This window comes from Mastigoproctus giganteus, chromosome 6 (genome assembly GCF_048544385.1).
Source record: "Mastigoproctus giganteus isolate SK-2022 chromosome 6, ASM4854438v1, whole genome shotgun sequence".
NCBI classification, from domain to species: domain Eukaryota; kingdom Metazoa; phylum Arthropoda; class Arachnida; order Uropygi; family Thelyphonidae; genus Mastigoproctus; species Mastigoproctus giganteus.
The window spans coordinates 62,729,137-62,745,336 of NC_143580.1; the positions used below are offsets into that span (position 1 = coordinate 62,729,137).

The 16,200-nt window shown below is 37.1% G+C and overlaps 1 protein-coding gene across 2 annotated transcripts in view; it reads right to left on the reverse strand.

Moving 5' to 3' along the window:
* hyd (E3 ubiquitin-protein ligase hyd) overlaps window positions 1–16,200 on the reverse strand; it is a 670,489-nt gene that overhangs the window by 248,213 nt on the left and 406,076 nt on the right. For both annotated transcript variants that reach the window (XM_090375987.1, XM_090375986.1), the window contains exons 28-29: window positions 12,667–12,844; window positions 9,552–9,710 (exon numbers count right to left, since the gene is read on the reverse strand). In XM_090375987.1, the coding sequence (XP_090232113.1) occupies window positions 9,552–9,710; window positions 12,667–12,844 (337 nt within the window). The remainder of the gene's footprint in view (window positions 1–9,551; window positions 9,711–12,666; window positions 12,845–16,200) is intronic.

A 16,200-nucleotide genomic window follows, 5' to 3' on the forward strand; every position in this document is an offset into this window, starting at 1 on the left:
GCTTTATCCACATCTCGGTGAATTTGCATGCTTCGATCAAGGTTAGGGTCGGCATCCATAATTTTTTGCTTCACGACTTCTATAGCTCGAAAGATATATTCGAATTCCTTGAGAGTGAACTCCTTCACTTGCACATTATCTCATTCTTCTGCATCATTGCTGGCTTCTTCAAATGCTCTTTGTTGATCTAAAAGTAGGAGATCATCATCAGCCAATTCTTCCGAGTGTGAATTGAGCAGTTCCCGAACAGCGTCATTTTCTAGTTCATCAAATCCAAGTTCTCTTCCAATATTCGTTATTTCTTCTATAACAGTTATCTTCGAAACAATTACTATTTGCAAAATGAGGAAAACTGCGCTTCCACACTCACACATTGTTTGCAGTTATATGTTGACAAGCATGCTGAATATTTTCTATTCCACATCTGATGTTATAATTTTTCCAGAACTCTGTTAAGGAAATTGCATCGTCTCCTGTAGTTTTAGCAAATTGCCTGTTCAAATGTTTTTCTTATGTAGTAGGCCTTAAATGTTGTGATGGTCCCTTGATCCATGGGCTGCAAAATGCACCCAATGTCAAGTGGGTGCACTGCCATAGAGTCTATGTGCTTCTTAACCAAGACTGTTGTTGTTATGGAGGTTTAATGGCACATAAGCTGCTATAGCTATTATGTGCCTAAACCAAGAGTGTAACTCCTCCTATCTTGCCTGTCCTTTCCGTAAGGATTGTACTGTCTACATTCAAATTCTGTATCCCCCTTTATTTATCACACTTCGAATTGCCTTCAATATCCACATATGATGATCTAACCAATACTTCAAATTTCTCAAATTTGTTTACTATACTTCTAATGTTTGAGTACAAGTAAGTATATGCACACCTGTTTTTCCTCTTAGTAATCCTAACACATCACTTACAATTCGTTGTTCCACAAGGACTACCAGCAGGCCTTATAATCCTTCCATGCCTTGTTTTCCAGGCAGTTGAGTCTCCCAATAGAAGTAGTGCAAGAATCAATTTCACTGCTGCATAAGACTGCTGTAAAATTATTAGTCTGTGTATCCTCCCCAATATATTTGGGGAGGATAGCAAGAATAATTGCTGATACTATCCTTGATAGTATCAGCAAATATTCTTGCATGCCTACTATTTAAGTATATCCCATCCCTGCAGAAATGTCTGTTAACAAACACAGACCAAGGAAGAAAAATATTAATCCCACGAGGCTTGCACAGTCTCTGCTGGTGCAATTTACTGACAAGGCTCATAATCAGGTGCTCATGTCTGGGCAGAATTGGAGACACTTTTAAATTAAATTCTAACTTGCGACTTTTTCTCAACATTGCCCTACACCTGTTAAGTAAATCCTTATATCTCCTTACTATACATAATTTTTAAGCTTTAATATAAAATTAAAAATTTTAAACCATGCTATATGTTTTAAATCTTTTATTTTCAAAAAAATATATTTTTTTAGACACAAAACCAAAACATTAGTCTCTTTTTGTCTATCGTTTTCCAGTTTAAAACACCGTTAAATGTGAGAAATGACAAAAATACATGCCCACAAATTTCTGCTTATGTATATAAACATTATCAAAAAAAAAAATTAAAATAAAAAAATATATATTAAACACACTGAGTTGGTTTTACATTAGCAACACCTACCTAATACCCCATGGGGACACATTTTGATCATAATACAGCCCTTACATGTCTTGGCATGGATCCATAAGGTGTTGCATGGTGTCCTGTGGTAACGTTACCCACATGTTACACAAAGCATCCAGTAATGCCTGCACATTGTCAGATGGTAGGTTGTAGCATTAAATGTCCTTTTCCAGTTGCCATAGATCAGGTGAGTTGGACAGCCATGAGATGATGGAGAATTTATTGTCATGTACCTGGAACCAGTTAGTAACCTGCTGGGTGTTGTGTGTTGTCTTGTTGATAGATGCTTGAATTACTTGATTGGTGAGGTGATGATAAAAAGGTAGGCATTCCCTAAGCTGTTAATTAACAGTGGTCAGAAGAGCCAGGGCATACAATATAAAAGTTTCCAAATCATAATACTACCACCACCCACAATCTGTTGAATACTAACAGTGCATCCAGGTGCCATGGCCTCATTTTGCTTATTAAAAATGCAGATATGCCCATCAGCACGAGAGTTGGAAACTGGATTTATAAAATCAAGCAAAAGATTCGCCCATGTTGGTGTTTCAGTATTGGTATTGACATACTAATGCAAGGCACAGTGCATGTGTCTGGCAGTGAGCATAGGTACCCACGATGTCCGTCAACTGTCACAGCATATACTAGCTATGCCTACGTAGTACTGGGTGGTTAGGTGTGCGACTATGCTGTGTTGCTGTTGTTACGAGACACAGAACTCAACACAGATGTTCACTACAAGTGACTGTCTAAGATGTGACCTTTAGTTGGTTGTTTGACTGCTCCTGAGCCAGTCACAGTAGACTCATGCCACCACAGGGTGGAGCACTTAAAGATGTTGACTGTTGCCGAGATACTGGCACTTGCATCCGTTGCCCTCACAATCATTCCATGTTCAAAGTCAGTAAGACCTCAGCCCTGACCTTTCTTCCTCATAGATACTCAAAAACTTATGGCCAAATGAGTAAAACTAGAATATTATATCAGCTGCTTTGCCGACCGGGTATAGGGCCTTCCTGGCAATCCAAAGGTCGCGGGTTCAAATCCCGCCTCGTGCTTGGATGAGAGTAGAAAAATGCAATATGGCGCAGAAGCCAATACGCCAACAACTAACCAAAAAAAAAAAAAAGGCTGTTCCTGGTTTTTGGGCATTCACCAGTGTCACAGACCACTCCATTCCTACACAACAAGGAGTGTTGTTACTGCAAAGCCAACTCAGTATATATTTGATACTGTTAGTTACTTTTGTTTTCAGGTAAATTTCAAAAAATCACTTTCAAATTTGGCACACTTCACAGCTTGTGAAATTTGAAACTGTGTCATGATACCCATGGCATATCAACAATCTTGGAAGAGAAAATACTGAATTTTGCACTATTGTCTTTACTATATGAAAACAACTATAAATCTTTCAAAAACAACTAGTTTAGTACACAACTATGTTTACTAAACTAGCAGGAGAAGGAAAATAAGTAAACTAAAACTAAACAAATACAACATCAGTACTGGTCCAGCACCATGCCACTCTTCAAGCAAAAGCCAAACGGTTGCAAAGATGGTGGTGGGTCACCTGACAGATTCTTATACACAATTTCTGCATGAAAACAATAAAAAAATCACTTCCAAAAATATTGCAGTATAAAGTTTGACTATATTTCAGATTTTTAATCATTGATTAACAGGGAAAAAGTTAACCTGGGAAAATCAATTTCGAGGGTCACCTAATAGGCGACCCAACATGTCTGCTAAGTGAATATCCTTGGTGACAACATGAACAACAAATCGCCTTTTGTCCCACCAAGTGATAACAACATTTAGGCCTCATTTAGGAAGGATGTAGAGTTGCTAGAACGAGTACAGAGAAGGGCAACAAGACTGGTGAGAGGGAACAAAGGGGTGCTGTTACCAAGAAATGCTTAAGTTTTGCATGCAGCATCTCGAGACTAGGCACGTGCAAGGTGCACTGCACTCGTGCAAGGCCTTATACACCTCATTGAGGTGTATAAGGCCTTGAATGGATTGAGCAAGCTCAATGCTGATGGGATACTTCCTCTTGCTCAGATTACAAACCTGAGGGGGCATAAACTCAAATTGAGGAAAGACAGTTATCAAACAAATGTGCGGAAATTTGTTTTTAGACAGAGGGTAGTTGATTGCTGAGACAAAATACCATCTGTCGTTGTGGAAGTTGATAGCTTAAAGCTTGCTTTCTAGCATCATATGCCTATGCTAATGCTAATGTGCAGTGTGGAGTCAGTTTGGTGTGACATAAACATTGGGAGATCAGAATTGAGATTAGGAGTGTGCTATAGGCCTAATGACTCTGATGAGTATAATAAGGAACTGTACAGGGAAATAGAGTGGGCCAGTAAATCAGAGTGTCTTATAATGGGAGATTTTAATTTCCCAGATATTGACTGGAATTTGGGGGCTGGATACTCACACACTAGCAGGGCTTTTGTGGATTTATTGGATGATTGTTTTCTACATCAGCATGTTCGGGAGGCAACTAGAGGGAGTAATACTCTTGATTTGATTATCAGCAGTGATTCTTCATGCATTAAGAATCTGCAGATAAATGAACCACTAGGTGGCAGTGATCACAGTGTGCTGAAGTGGGATTTACTCAAAGAGGTAACTACCATTAGGGGTAAAGGGAAGGGTTATTGCTTCCGTAAAGGCGACTACGATGGACTGAGACAGTATTTAAATTCTATACAGTGGGACCAACTGATGATGTTACCAACAGCAAATTCAAAATGGGAAGCATTCAAAGAACTTATCTTGGAAGCTACTAGGCTTTACATACCAACTAAGAAATATTGTTCAAGGTTTAGGCCAAAATGGATGTCAGATGAACTAATGAGGCATATGGCAGAGAAGAAAAATGCATGGGATACTTACAAATTAACACATGACACAGAAGCCTATGATAGATACAAGTTGATATGCAACCAAGTTACAAAGGAGGTTAGGCAGGCGAAGGCAGATTACGAGAAATCCTTGGCAAGGGATGCAAAGAAAAACAGCAAAGAGTTCTTTACTTATGTAAACTCTAGAAGGAAAGGGATGAATCAGATTGGTCCACTTGATATTGATGGGTCAACTGTTGATGATCCTGCTCAGGTGGCTAACAAACTAAATGAATATTTTGCATCGACATTCACACATGAGGAGTTATTCAGCGAGGGGAATGCCAGAGGTGTATTCAACTCTAGCAGTAAGTTACAGAATCTTGAAATAACTGGGAGTAAAGTGGAGGAGAAACTGTTGAAGATAAACACAAGAAAGGCACCCGGGGTGGATGGGATCTATCCAGTTATATTAAAGGAGGCAGCAAAGGAAGTAAGCAAACCCTTAGCCATAATTATGAGAGCTTCCTTGGACTCAGGGGAGGTACCCATAGACTGGAAATGTGCAAATGTGACCCCAATTCACAAAGGAGGATCAAAGGCTGACACAAGTAATTATAGACCTGTGAGCTTGACTTCTGTTCCAGGAAAATTAATGGAGGCACTGGTTAAAGACGCACTGCAGGATCATTTAGACAAGACTTCAGTTATAGCTCAGACACAGCATGGTTTTGTTAAGGGGAAGTCTTGCCTGACCAACTTGATTGGATACTATGATGCAGTCACAAAAGAACTGGATGCAGGGAATAACTTTGATATTATATACTTGGATCTTAGAAAGGCTTTTGATACTGTTGCACATGCAAGACTGCTACACAAATTGGAGCAGTGTGACATTGGAGGCAAATTGCTGCTATGGATAAAGGGGGTGGTTGAGGGGGAGAAGACAGAGAGTGGTAATCAATGGACACTGCTCATCGTGGACTGATGTTATTAGTGGAGTCCCTCAGGGCTCAGTATTGGGTCCATTATTGTTTTCTGTATTTATAAATGATATTGATGATGGTATATCGGGATTAATGTCCAAGTTTGCAGACGATACAAAGGTTGGCAGGGTTGTCAAGGACACTACTGACACTATGCTTCTGCAACAGGATCTGGAAAGGTTGAGCAGATGGGCTGAGAGGTGGCAAATGAAGTTTAACATTGACAAATGTAAAGTACTACACATGGGAAACAGCAACCCCAGAGCAACGTATCAACTCTATGGTACAACACTGACAGTGGTAGAGAATGAAAGGGACTTGGGGGTGGTTGTGCAGGCAGATATGAAGTTCTCTGAGCAGTGCAGACGGGCTGCAAGAGTAGCTCATGGAGTATTGTCAATGATATACAGGAATTTTTCCAGCAGGGATAAGGAGGTGATTATTCCATTGTATAAGGCGATGGTCAGGCCACACCTAGAGTACTGTATACAGGTCTGGAGGCCTCATTTCAAGAAGGATGTAGAGCTGCTGGAACGAGTACAGAGAAGGGCAACAAGATTAGTGAATGGAACAAAGGGGTGCTCTTACGAAGAAAGGCTTAAGTTTTGCAAATTACAGTGTCTGGAGACTAGGCACCAGCGAGGTGATCTGATAGAGGTGTATAAAGCCTTGAATGGTTTAAGCATGCTCAATGCTGATGGGATTCTTCCTCTAGCTCAGAATAATCACCTGAGAGGGCATAAATTCAAATTGAGGAAAGACAGATGTAGGATAGACGTGCGGAAATTTGCCTTTAGCCAGCGGGTGGTTGGTTGGTGGAACAGACTTCCATCCCTTGTGGTGGAGGTTGATAGCCTAAATAAGTTTAAGGCTCAGCTGGACAGGTATTTTGAACGAACAGAGGGGTGAAGTGGAAGTGTTTTTTTTTTTTTTTTTTTTTTTTGGCTGATGCTGCTTGCATCAAATGCCTCTACTAATGCTAATGCTAAAATGCTAATGCTAATTGATATTTACCACATGGTGGATATAACCTTGCCCTATTTCACCTCTCCTTTTTGCACAATATGTTTTGCATTTCCCTGATGATAGCTACCTCATCTGGAACACATATTCTCTCTCTCTTTAGGATTGTCACTGTATTGCACAATGAACAAGTGAAAGTTCTGGCACTGAGATGAGCGGCCAAGAGCTTGATGTGCTCTAATTACTTCAAGGATATCAGCCCTATTCTTTAAGCACTTAATTTTCTCACATATCTGATCTGGTATATTCCCTTTGGCTGTATCAGATAGGGCTGCAGACATCTGAACAAGCAAGGCATTTTATAAAACCATGATTCATGGGAGAACCCTATTCAGTTCCTCCCTGAGAATACCATCTATTCTGAGCCCTTTGTCTTGCTATTTTAATCTGAGATATGATCTCCATTTAAATTTAATTTAAGAATACCACATGGGTATCTTTATATTAAGCAATACCTAAGTACAGTAATAGCATTATGCTACTCAGAGGTTATGCAGCAATAATACACATTACGTTACAGAGTTGTATTAAATATTACACTATACCATTACATTTGCGAATGTTATAAACTAGTTTATAGTGTTAGTAAAAACACTTTAATATTAATTACACGAACTACAAAAAGGAATATGAAATTGGGCATAAAATGTAATATGAAATATCATTATTAACACTGACACTAGTGACAAAATTCTCTCTTACTTGAACACTCAATTTTAAGCAATTTCAGTGGCCAATAATTTATTAGTTATTATTTATCTACTTTGCTGAGGTGAAAAAATGGTGCCCACTCAGTCACTATTCTTCTTTCCCAACATCACTGGTGGCATGGCCCATGCTAATGATATTGTAATTTTGTGATGTTTTCAATGACTGAAATCATATTTCTGATTTTAATCTCTGAAAAACTGGTCAAATTAATTTGTTTGTATCATGCATTTATATACACTAATGATTAAAATGATTATAATATGAATTTGCATATGCAAATGCATATAATCCGATGTCCACACGTGAGGTAAGCTAATAAGGAAAGGTTGAAATTACTACAGGTGACCCCCGCTTAACACAGTAATTTGTTCTGGAAAAACAGAGTGCTAAGTGAATCAGCGCTAAGCGAGCGCCATATTCCCATAATGTAATGTGTATTTGTGAGTCGCTGTCTATACTACCACAACTCACAAATAATAAATGGCAGTGAAAAGACGCCAAATGTCTGTCAAAATATTTAATATTAAAAATCTGTATATGTAAAATATTCTCCGTTACATACATATATAATTCTGTGGTAAGTAACTACATTATGTATCAAAATTAAACTTAAAATGCCAATTAAAATCAAGAATCTATTAATCCAAATGGCCCTGGGCCATCGAATTTTTGTATCTTTGGTCAATTTTGGGTTGTACTTTGGCCCTCTTCTTAAAAAGGGGTTTTACTTTAAAATGCTCCACAGAGTTACTACTCAACAATAAAGTCAACTGACCCTTCACCGCCTCGAAGCCTGGCATGTTTTTTTTCTTCTTCTTCTTTCGATATGAAACTTCTTTTAGGTATTCGTTTCCAAAGAAGTCCTGTTTCATCTATGTTAAAAACTTGTTAAGAAATATAACACCTCTCTTCAATAATTTTAAGAAGTTCTTTTTTAAAAGTTTCAGCTCCTTCTTGATCTGCACTTGTGGCTTCTCCCTGAATTTTCAATTTATCAAACCAGTCCTTACTAGCTTTAAATGGTTCCACTTTTTTTTTTTTTTTTTTTTTAGGTGAGCTTTCTTCAGATGATCATATAGGCTAATCATTTTTTATTTAATAAAATTTAACTTAACGGAATTTTGCGTTGGAGAGTACCTTCAATAAAATTATTTAGAAGTCTCTCCATTTCAATTATAATACGCGGCCTAGCCATAACCAATTTAGCTGCTTGCAGTAGAACAGCTGTCTTTCCCGCTGCTAAAATTAATTCTTTATTTCTTATAATTATTCTTACAGTTGAATCTGCCAGTCCTAAATGATTGTACACATCCACTTGTCGTTGAACAGAATCGATTCTCTTCAAAATGTATAATTAATTTTCAAATTCAGTCTTTTTCTTACCTTATTAAGCTTCGTACCACACCCAGACGTTGCTTTTTAATTCTTATCCACCATTAATCATCTTGAAAAATGTAACTGGGTTGCATTAATTATTATACAATGTTCTTGTAAACTGTCCGTTACCTAACGCTGTACTGAGTGATGACTAGACTTCGGATAAATGCATATAACACAAATATTACAAGCAATATACTTGATCATTTTTTAAAATGTTAATCTCGGAACTACGTAACAAGCCACCATACTGCAATTAAATTAGCGTAGAAGAAAATTTCACAAGTCAGCATGGAAAACTTTTTAATGCTGTTTTGCTATTCATTTTCAAGCTAATTTTTTTCTAATTTTAATCTGTAAGCTGGTAAAAGAGTGTTATAGTGAGTTGTGAGAGCATTAGAGTGAGATGAGTTATAACATAAGAACAGCGTTACAGCGAATGGCATTATAATGAGGGCCTGCTGTAGTTTAAATGATTAGTTATTAGGTTTACAGAAACCACAACTCAGTTTTATATGAACACATTTTTCTTAAATGAATCTGTCTATATTCTTCTTTCTTCTGTGATCATTAGTCTAATTTGATGTGAAGGTTATTGGTTAGCTTTACTGCAGAGTTTGGTCAGTGGTAATCAAATTTCAGTAAACTAGCCAAGCTTGAAATTAATTTAGGTGAATTAACATTTTTAAAATTATATTTTCTGAATGACATAGAAAAATTAAGTTTTGGTTTGGTATTTAGTTTTGCATACCTTTCTTTTTCCCCTTCACATCAATAACCATTTAACAAACAGGTTAAAATCTACTAACGGTCACACTGTATTCATTTCTGATCATGTTTGAACAATATGAATTTCTACACACTAAAAATTCTCCACAAGAGCAAAACTATATTTATTATTACATACATAAAAGAAAACAAAAATTACCTCATGATCTTCATCTTCACGGTCTCTTGTAGAACTTCCCTGACCACTACTCCCAAGTGTTATTTGTTGGCTCTCAGCAGAATTTGTAGTAGACCCTGCTAAATCATTCTGACTACTGCGAGTTAGCATTGGATCAACAGCAAACAGTTCTTCACTTCCCTATAATAACAAAGTAGGCAAAGAAAATAATAATACAGTGTACATTTAAAAATAAAAGAATTTGAAATAACACATTTTTGAATTCATTCTCATTACTTCTGCTCTATTGAGTAAATTGACAATGGCAATTCTCATCCCTGACAGATATATACTTTCCAGCTCTCTCTCTCTCTCTCTCTCTCTCTCTCTCTCTCTCTCTCTCTCTCTCTCTCTCTCTCTCTCTCTCTCACACACACACACACACAGTTAGTTATTTTTTGCATTCAGGACAAATAACAATTGATTGAACATATGTATCTTCTATGCTTTTTTGCTTACAGGGCTGAAAGTAAAGTAGAAACTTAATCCACTTTTTCTATTTACATGTATACTGGCTGTGACTTAAGAAGTGAGTCAAAGAACATCCTGTTAAAGAAGTATCCAAAGAAGTAGCTGGTGTTGCAAAAAGAAAAATAAGGAATGGTGTGAGTTTAAATCAACTAGAAATCAGTGGCAGAATTATGGTCAAAATTCTGTGCTAAGTGATTATGATCAGCAATGAATATCACATTAGTAAATGAAAGATAATTTCAAACAACTGCTGCAAACAGTTAACTAAAGACCTCATCAGCTGATTTCTGAGAAAAAACTGTGCAGAGAACTGCAGAACTTGGACATCTCAAGGTTACATTGAAAAAAAGGCCAAGGCTACCAGCAGGACAAAACCTGCCTAACATGGACTAAGAGGAATAAAAACTGGACTGCTGATGACTGGAAAGCTGTGATATGGTCTGACAAATTCAAATTTTGCCTATAATCTAATGATGCCAAGCAACAACTTCACAGGAGAAGCAATGATGCATTTAATCCAGACTCTGTGCAGGGCAGTGGTGGTGGTGGTGGGGGGGGGGGGTCAGTGATGCTTAGAGGATGTTTTAACTGTTATGAACTGGGCTCTTTAGTTGAAATACCAACCAGGATGAATCAGGTTGGCTATACAAATATTCTGGATAATCGTGTTGTGCCTTTTGCTGAACATCTGAAGAATGCTCATATCAACGGTCCTGTATTCCAGGATAAGAATTGTCTGGTTCACAGAGGTTCTACTTTTTTAAACTGACACAAAGAATGCAAGGGAACGGTACGTTGTTTTAACTGGCCAACCAAATCACCAGATATAAATCCGACAGATAACATATGGGACTACCTTGAATGAAAAGTGAAAATAATAACAAAGCATCCACGAATAGCGAAGGAATTAACAAATAGCAATGAATAAATGAATCCTATCAATGAGAATTCATGAATTGATGAATGAAGAATTTATGCTAAAGGAGGGGTTATACATTATTAATTTGAAAAATTACAAAGATGAATAGTTTTTGCCTGAAGTTTGTGTGTATTTAAAACCATTTATAACTCCAGTGGAGTGCATTTATTAAAACTGTTTCTGTCCATCTTTCATTTCAGCAGTTCTTTCTCAATAGTTGTAAGTGTACATGTCTCGATAGTTGTAAATATTGATCCACTTTCACAGGAAGGCATGTACCCTATCCTCTCATGTCAGTACATAAATTATCAGATGACAAATCCTACAGAATTTTCTAAAGGAATTCATCTTTAGATGGATTCCTTTAGATTTGGTAAGGCAATAAAATGGTAAGGCAAACATCAGAGACAGCACAAATGCATATTCCTCTACATGTTGCTTGTTATAGAGGGTGTTTCAAAAGTGATGGTCAATAATTTAAAGGCGAACCGTACAGACTACAATATGCAAAAAAAGCCTAGTAAACAAGGGTCCTAAGTGAATCATTTTCGAGCTATTGCACATTTCTAGTTGGGATCCACCACTGACAAGGTGAACAACACAGAGGTGAGATCCACCACTGACTTGTTTGTTTAGGTTAGGTTATGCTCATTCTCTCCGTTTCTTCTCTCTCAATGCTCTGAGACGTAGCAGGCATACTAGTACTTGTCAAAGGATAGTCAAATGGAAAGAGGTTACAGCAACAAAGAGTATGCAGACATGCACTTTATGTATGGTAAAGCCAATGGCAGTGCACTCGAGACTGCACATTTGTACCAAGAAGCATTTCCCCACTGAAGGCAGCCCAACAGGTGCACATTCATCAGGGTACATCAATGCCTTAGAGAACACAGGTGCTTCGCACATGGAGTACGAGCAGGTAGGCCCAGAAGCATAACACCTGATGTTGAGGAAAGGGCGTTAGAAAGAACATCCTGTAACATGTAACATCTATAAAATCCTGTGGTGTTGAAACCAAAAATTAAAAATGTATTTTCTTATGTTTAATAGAACCACCCTTAGCAAAGGATTCACAGCTTTTTGTTAAACTAGTGCTCCCATAGTCAGTGGCGGATCTTAACAGAAAATGTGCATTATCTCGAAAACAGTTCATTTACAGCCTGATGTTCATTGGGACTTTTTTGCTTATTTTAGTTTGTACTTTTCACCTTTAAATTATTGACCATCATTTTTGAAACAACCTGTATAAAACTGAAATGAAACTAAAATAAAAATTAAGCCAGTAGTATGGCAAACCAGAAGAGCGAAAATAGGTAAAACTAAACGTGAAAAATCAGTCCAGTACAGAGAGGAAGAAGGTAACCAAAGACTAAATATATTGTATAAGTAATGCTCCAAAACAATTTAGAAAATCTAAATGAACAATAAATTAATTAGATCCCAATGGAATTGGGATCTAATTAGTGAACTGCTAAAAATATGTAAAATATGCATATGAATTTATTATCGTTCAAAAATTATACAGATTGAGTGATTTTGGTTTTTATGGTGCATGGGTGACTAAGGCCATGAATTGCCAAGTCCAGCAAAAATTATGATATATGAAAACTCTTAGTTTGTAGGTTGACTGATGCATTAGCAACTATGGCTAGAGACCATACTAGTAAAAAAGTAGACTGTGGTCAACCAAAATATTAAAATACTTACATGAATTGCTTCCATACATGATGGAACTAAAGAAAATGGTGCAGTAGGCCTTGCAACACCCATACGAACAGGTGCAATCAATGAATCGGCAGTTTCACAAAGTTCTTCTACAGCTAGAGTAATGAGAGCCTGGAATACACGCCGACATTTGGTTAAAGGTTGAGATGTGCCACTCAAGCTATATATAGAAAAGGAAAATGATAAGTAGACTAATTAAATTCAACTGAAGCAATTTACCTAACATGAAAACAGTAATAAACTCATTAATCAAACTGATAACTTATATTTTTCTAATCACAAAAGTAACCCTTAAATCATGTATCTACATATCAGAAGCATAATACAGTGAATGCTGCATTAAAATGGCATTCAACACAGATGCAAATGTTTGTTATACAATGTTCATTAAAGAGATATTGTCAGTCTATAAAGCATGAATTGGGCTAATTCCATCCTACAATGACAAATCCTCTGGATAAAACTGCATAAAGTGTGATTTCTGTGGTTTACAATTTATATCTGTTTTCTAAACTAATGTTTGTTATACAATGTTCATTAAAGAGATATTGTCAGTCTATAAAGCATGAATTGGGCTAATTCCATCCTACAATGACAAATCCTCTGGATAAAACTGCATAAAGTGTGATTTCTGTGGTTTACAATTTATATCTGTTTTCTAAACTTTCTGTGCAGAATCATTATTGTTGGAATTGTTAGTGGTGCAAGAGCAACTGATGCTACACTGTACCATGCACAAGTCTAAGAGATGCACTTATCTATAATTGTGAAAAGTTCATCTACATTTTGTCTGTCTTCTAGAACTTGCTGCATGGTCAAAAAGTCAAATACATGCGGAAGGCAGAGGAATACTGTTTGTATAGCTATTTGAAATATAAAATATAATGGAAAATAAATGAGCATATGTTTACTTGTAAGATGACAATGGGAATTATGACAATGGAGGATGGTCTTCCATAGGCAGGTAGAAATTAGTTATTTAAATAGTTGTGTCTAATACATATCATGTTAAGAATAACTACTTTCTACTATTTTTGTCTACTCAAACACTATGCCCATTGTTCTGGTACAGGTTTAATATGTAACAATTTACTTGGAAGGGAGAGTTCTACATTATTGTTCCTTATTATATTAATGAATTGATAGACACTATACTATTATCACATGGTAGATTAAGCAATTTATTATTCAAATGATACAATTTTAAAGGAACTGAACCACCTCAATGCCAAACACAAACTATTTATGGCTACGTTTCAGGACCTCACTGTTTCAAATCGCATCATTTTGATAATACATTACTTAATCTACCATGTGATATAATAGTATAGTGTCTATTAATTTATCAACATAATTTATTATTTATCTGATCCTGCTGAAGTTTCAACCGCTGTTTTCTACCGATTCTGTTGATAATAAGTGTGTAATTTATGAAAAGAGTTTGAAAGAGGGAAGTGGAGCTTGCTGAATTTTTAGCAGAGTGAAGAACACTCACTTCCTTAAATTACACGATGTCCCAGGATCAGCAGAACCTGTCTTCTGGTTGTTTCTCATTCAGTTATAATAACTGCTTCAAAATTTTCTTTAAGTGTTGTTCAACAGGGTGATATTTATATTTAAAGTCCTGTAATGTATTCAGAGAATCTATATCAATTAAGGTTTATTGAAACAACAGTTTTTCAACTTATTCCAAAGATAGAAACAATGTATTTAGTTCTGTGGTGATAACACTGCACTATGACAGAGTGAAACAGTAATATTTGGTAGAAAACAACCAAACCAACTTTAAGTGACTATTTTAGAATCATCTGTACACATTTGATAGTAACAGGAAAACTGACTTGAGTGGGCTGCATGTAACTGACAATATTATAATTTGAAATGGTATTCTTTCTTCATTATTCAGAATACTCTACATATTCTGTCAAATATTTCTGCCAGGGTGAAGATGCTATGAGGGTATCTGGAATTATGTTATCTAGGTCTAACTGCCATTAAAAGGATAAATTCTATAGTTGAACCCCAACTGCTTATTTATGTTGGGTTCATTATGATAAATATTTTCCACTTTAGGGTTGTTGTTTGTTTGTTTTGTTGGTTTTTAGGAGCATTAGCAACTAAGGCCATATTGCTCCGGGATATGCGGTGGTCATTCCTTGACCTTTCCGCATCCTCCGTATTTGGTGGTGACGGGCTCGAACCCCGGTCTAATCAAGAAGCGTGTGCTGCGAACTGCTGCTCCTTCCTACCTGGCTATGGAGATGCCTCCACTTTAGGGACTCAGCAGTATTGCCAAATTAAGTCAAATGGGAATGAGTGGCAAACTTCTTATGTTAAAAGTATAATTTAACAACAGCATTTTTAAGCAAAATGTGAGTAAGGCTAAAAAGCTTGAGTGGATATACTCTGAACTGGTGATAGGTAATAAGCTCCCAATGTAAACTATACACCATTATGGTGAATATACACTAACTTACCATTGATATCTGGACAACTGAATATCTACAAATAATTTTTATTTACAGGAAAACTAATAAGGCATGCTGAAACCTTTAGCTTTTATGACAGCCTCCAGTCTTTATGGAACACCTTTGCACACTTTTTTCTTTTTCTTTTTAATAAATGCCTTCCAATATTTTCAGCTATTTGGCATCAAAGAGGTTCAACTGTTTTTTGAGGAGTCTCTCCTCACACACATTAGACAATTCAATTCATCCGAAAGTTCTCTATAGAGATGAGGTCAGGGATCTGGGCTGGCACTTTTCTATGCTCATGTCCTCAAACCAAACCATCACAATGCAAACAATATGACATGGAGCATTATCCTCTTGATACCACTATGGCCTTCTCTGACACACTGCCACAACATAGGTAATGCATTATTGTCCAGGATGTCTACATAGACCTCAGAATTCATGGTTTTATCCAAAAAAACCAATGGTCCCGGGCCAAACTATAGAAAACAGCCCCAGACCATCATTCTGCCTCCACCAAATTTCATCATTAGGATGATAGTCCAGCTTCCTCCAGACATCTGCCACACCAAGACATAACTATCAGACTGGTAGACCATGTACAGTGACTAGCCACTCCAAAGCACAGCTTTCTATTGGTCTATAGTCCAAGAAAAGCGAGCCTTGCACCAAGCTAAAACAACATCTGGCATCAGTCACGGTGATCAGTGGCTTATGGGTGGCTGTACAGCCATGGTAACACATGTTTTGCAGCATCCTGCACACCGTACTGTTACTCACATGTGTCCCAATTATCTCATTGAGGACCTGTACGTGTTCTGAGCAACTTATTGCTGCCTGTCTAGATTGTGGTTTTTTTTTTTTTTTTGTAAGTTGTTGGCGCATTGGCTTCTGTGGCCATATTGCACCGCCCAAGGTTTTTGCATTTTCTACTCCAAGCCAGGATTCGAACCCGGGACCTTTGGGTTGCCAGGCAGGCACTTTACCCACCCGGCTGGCTCTGTCTAGATTGTCTATTTACTGAACTCTCATTAAAGTCCTC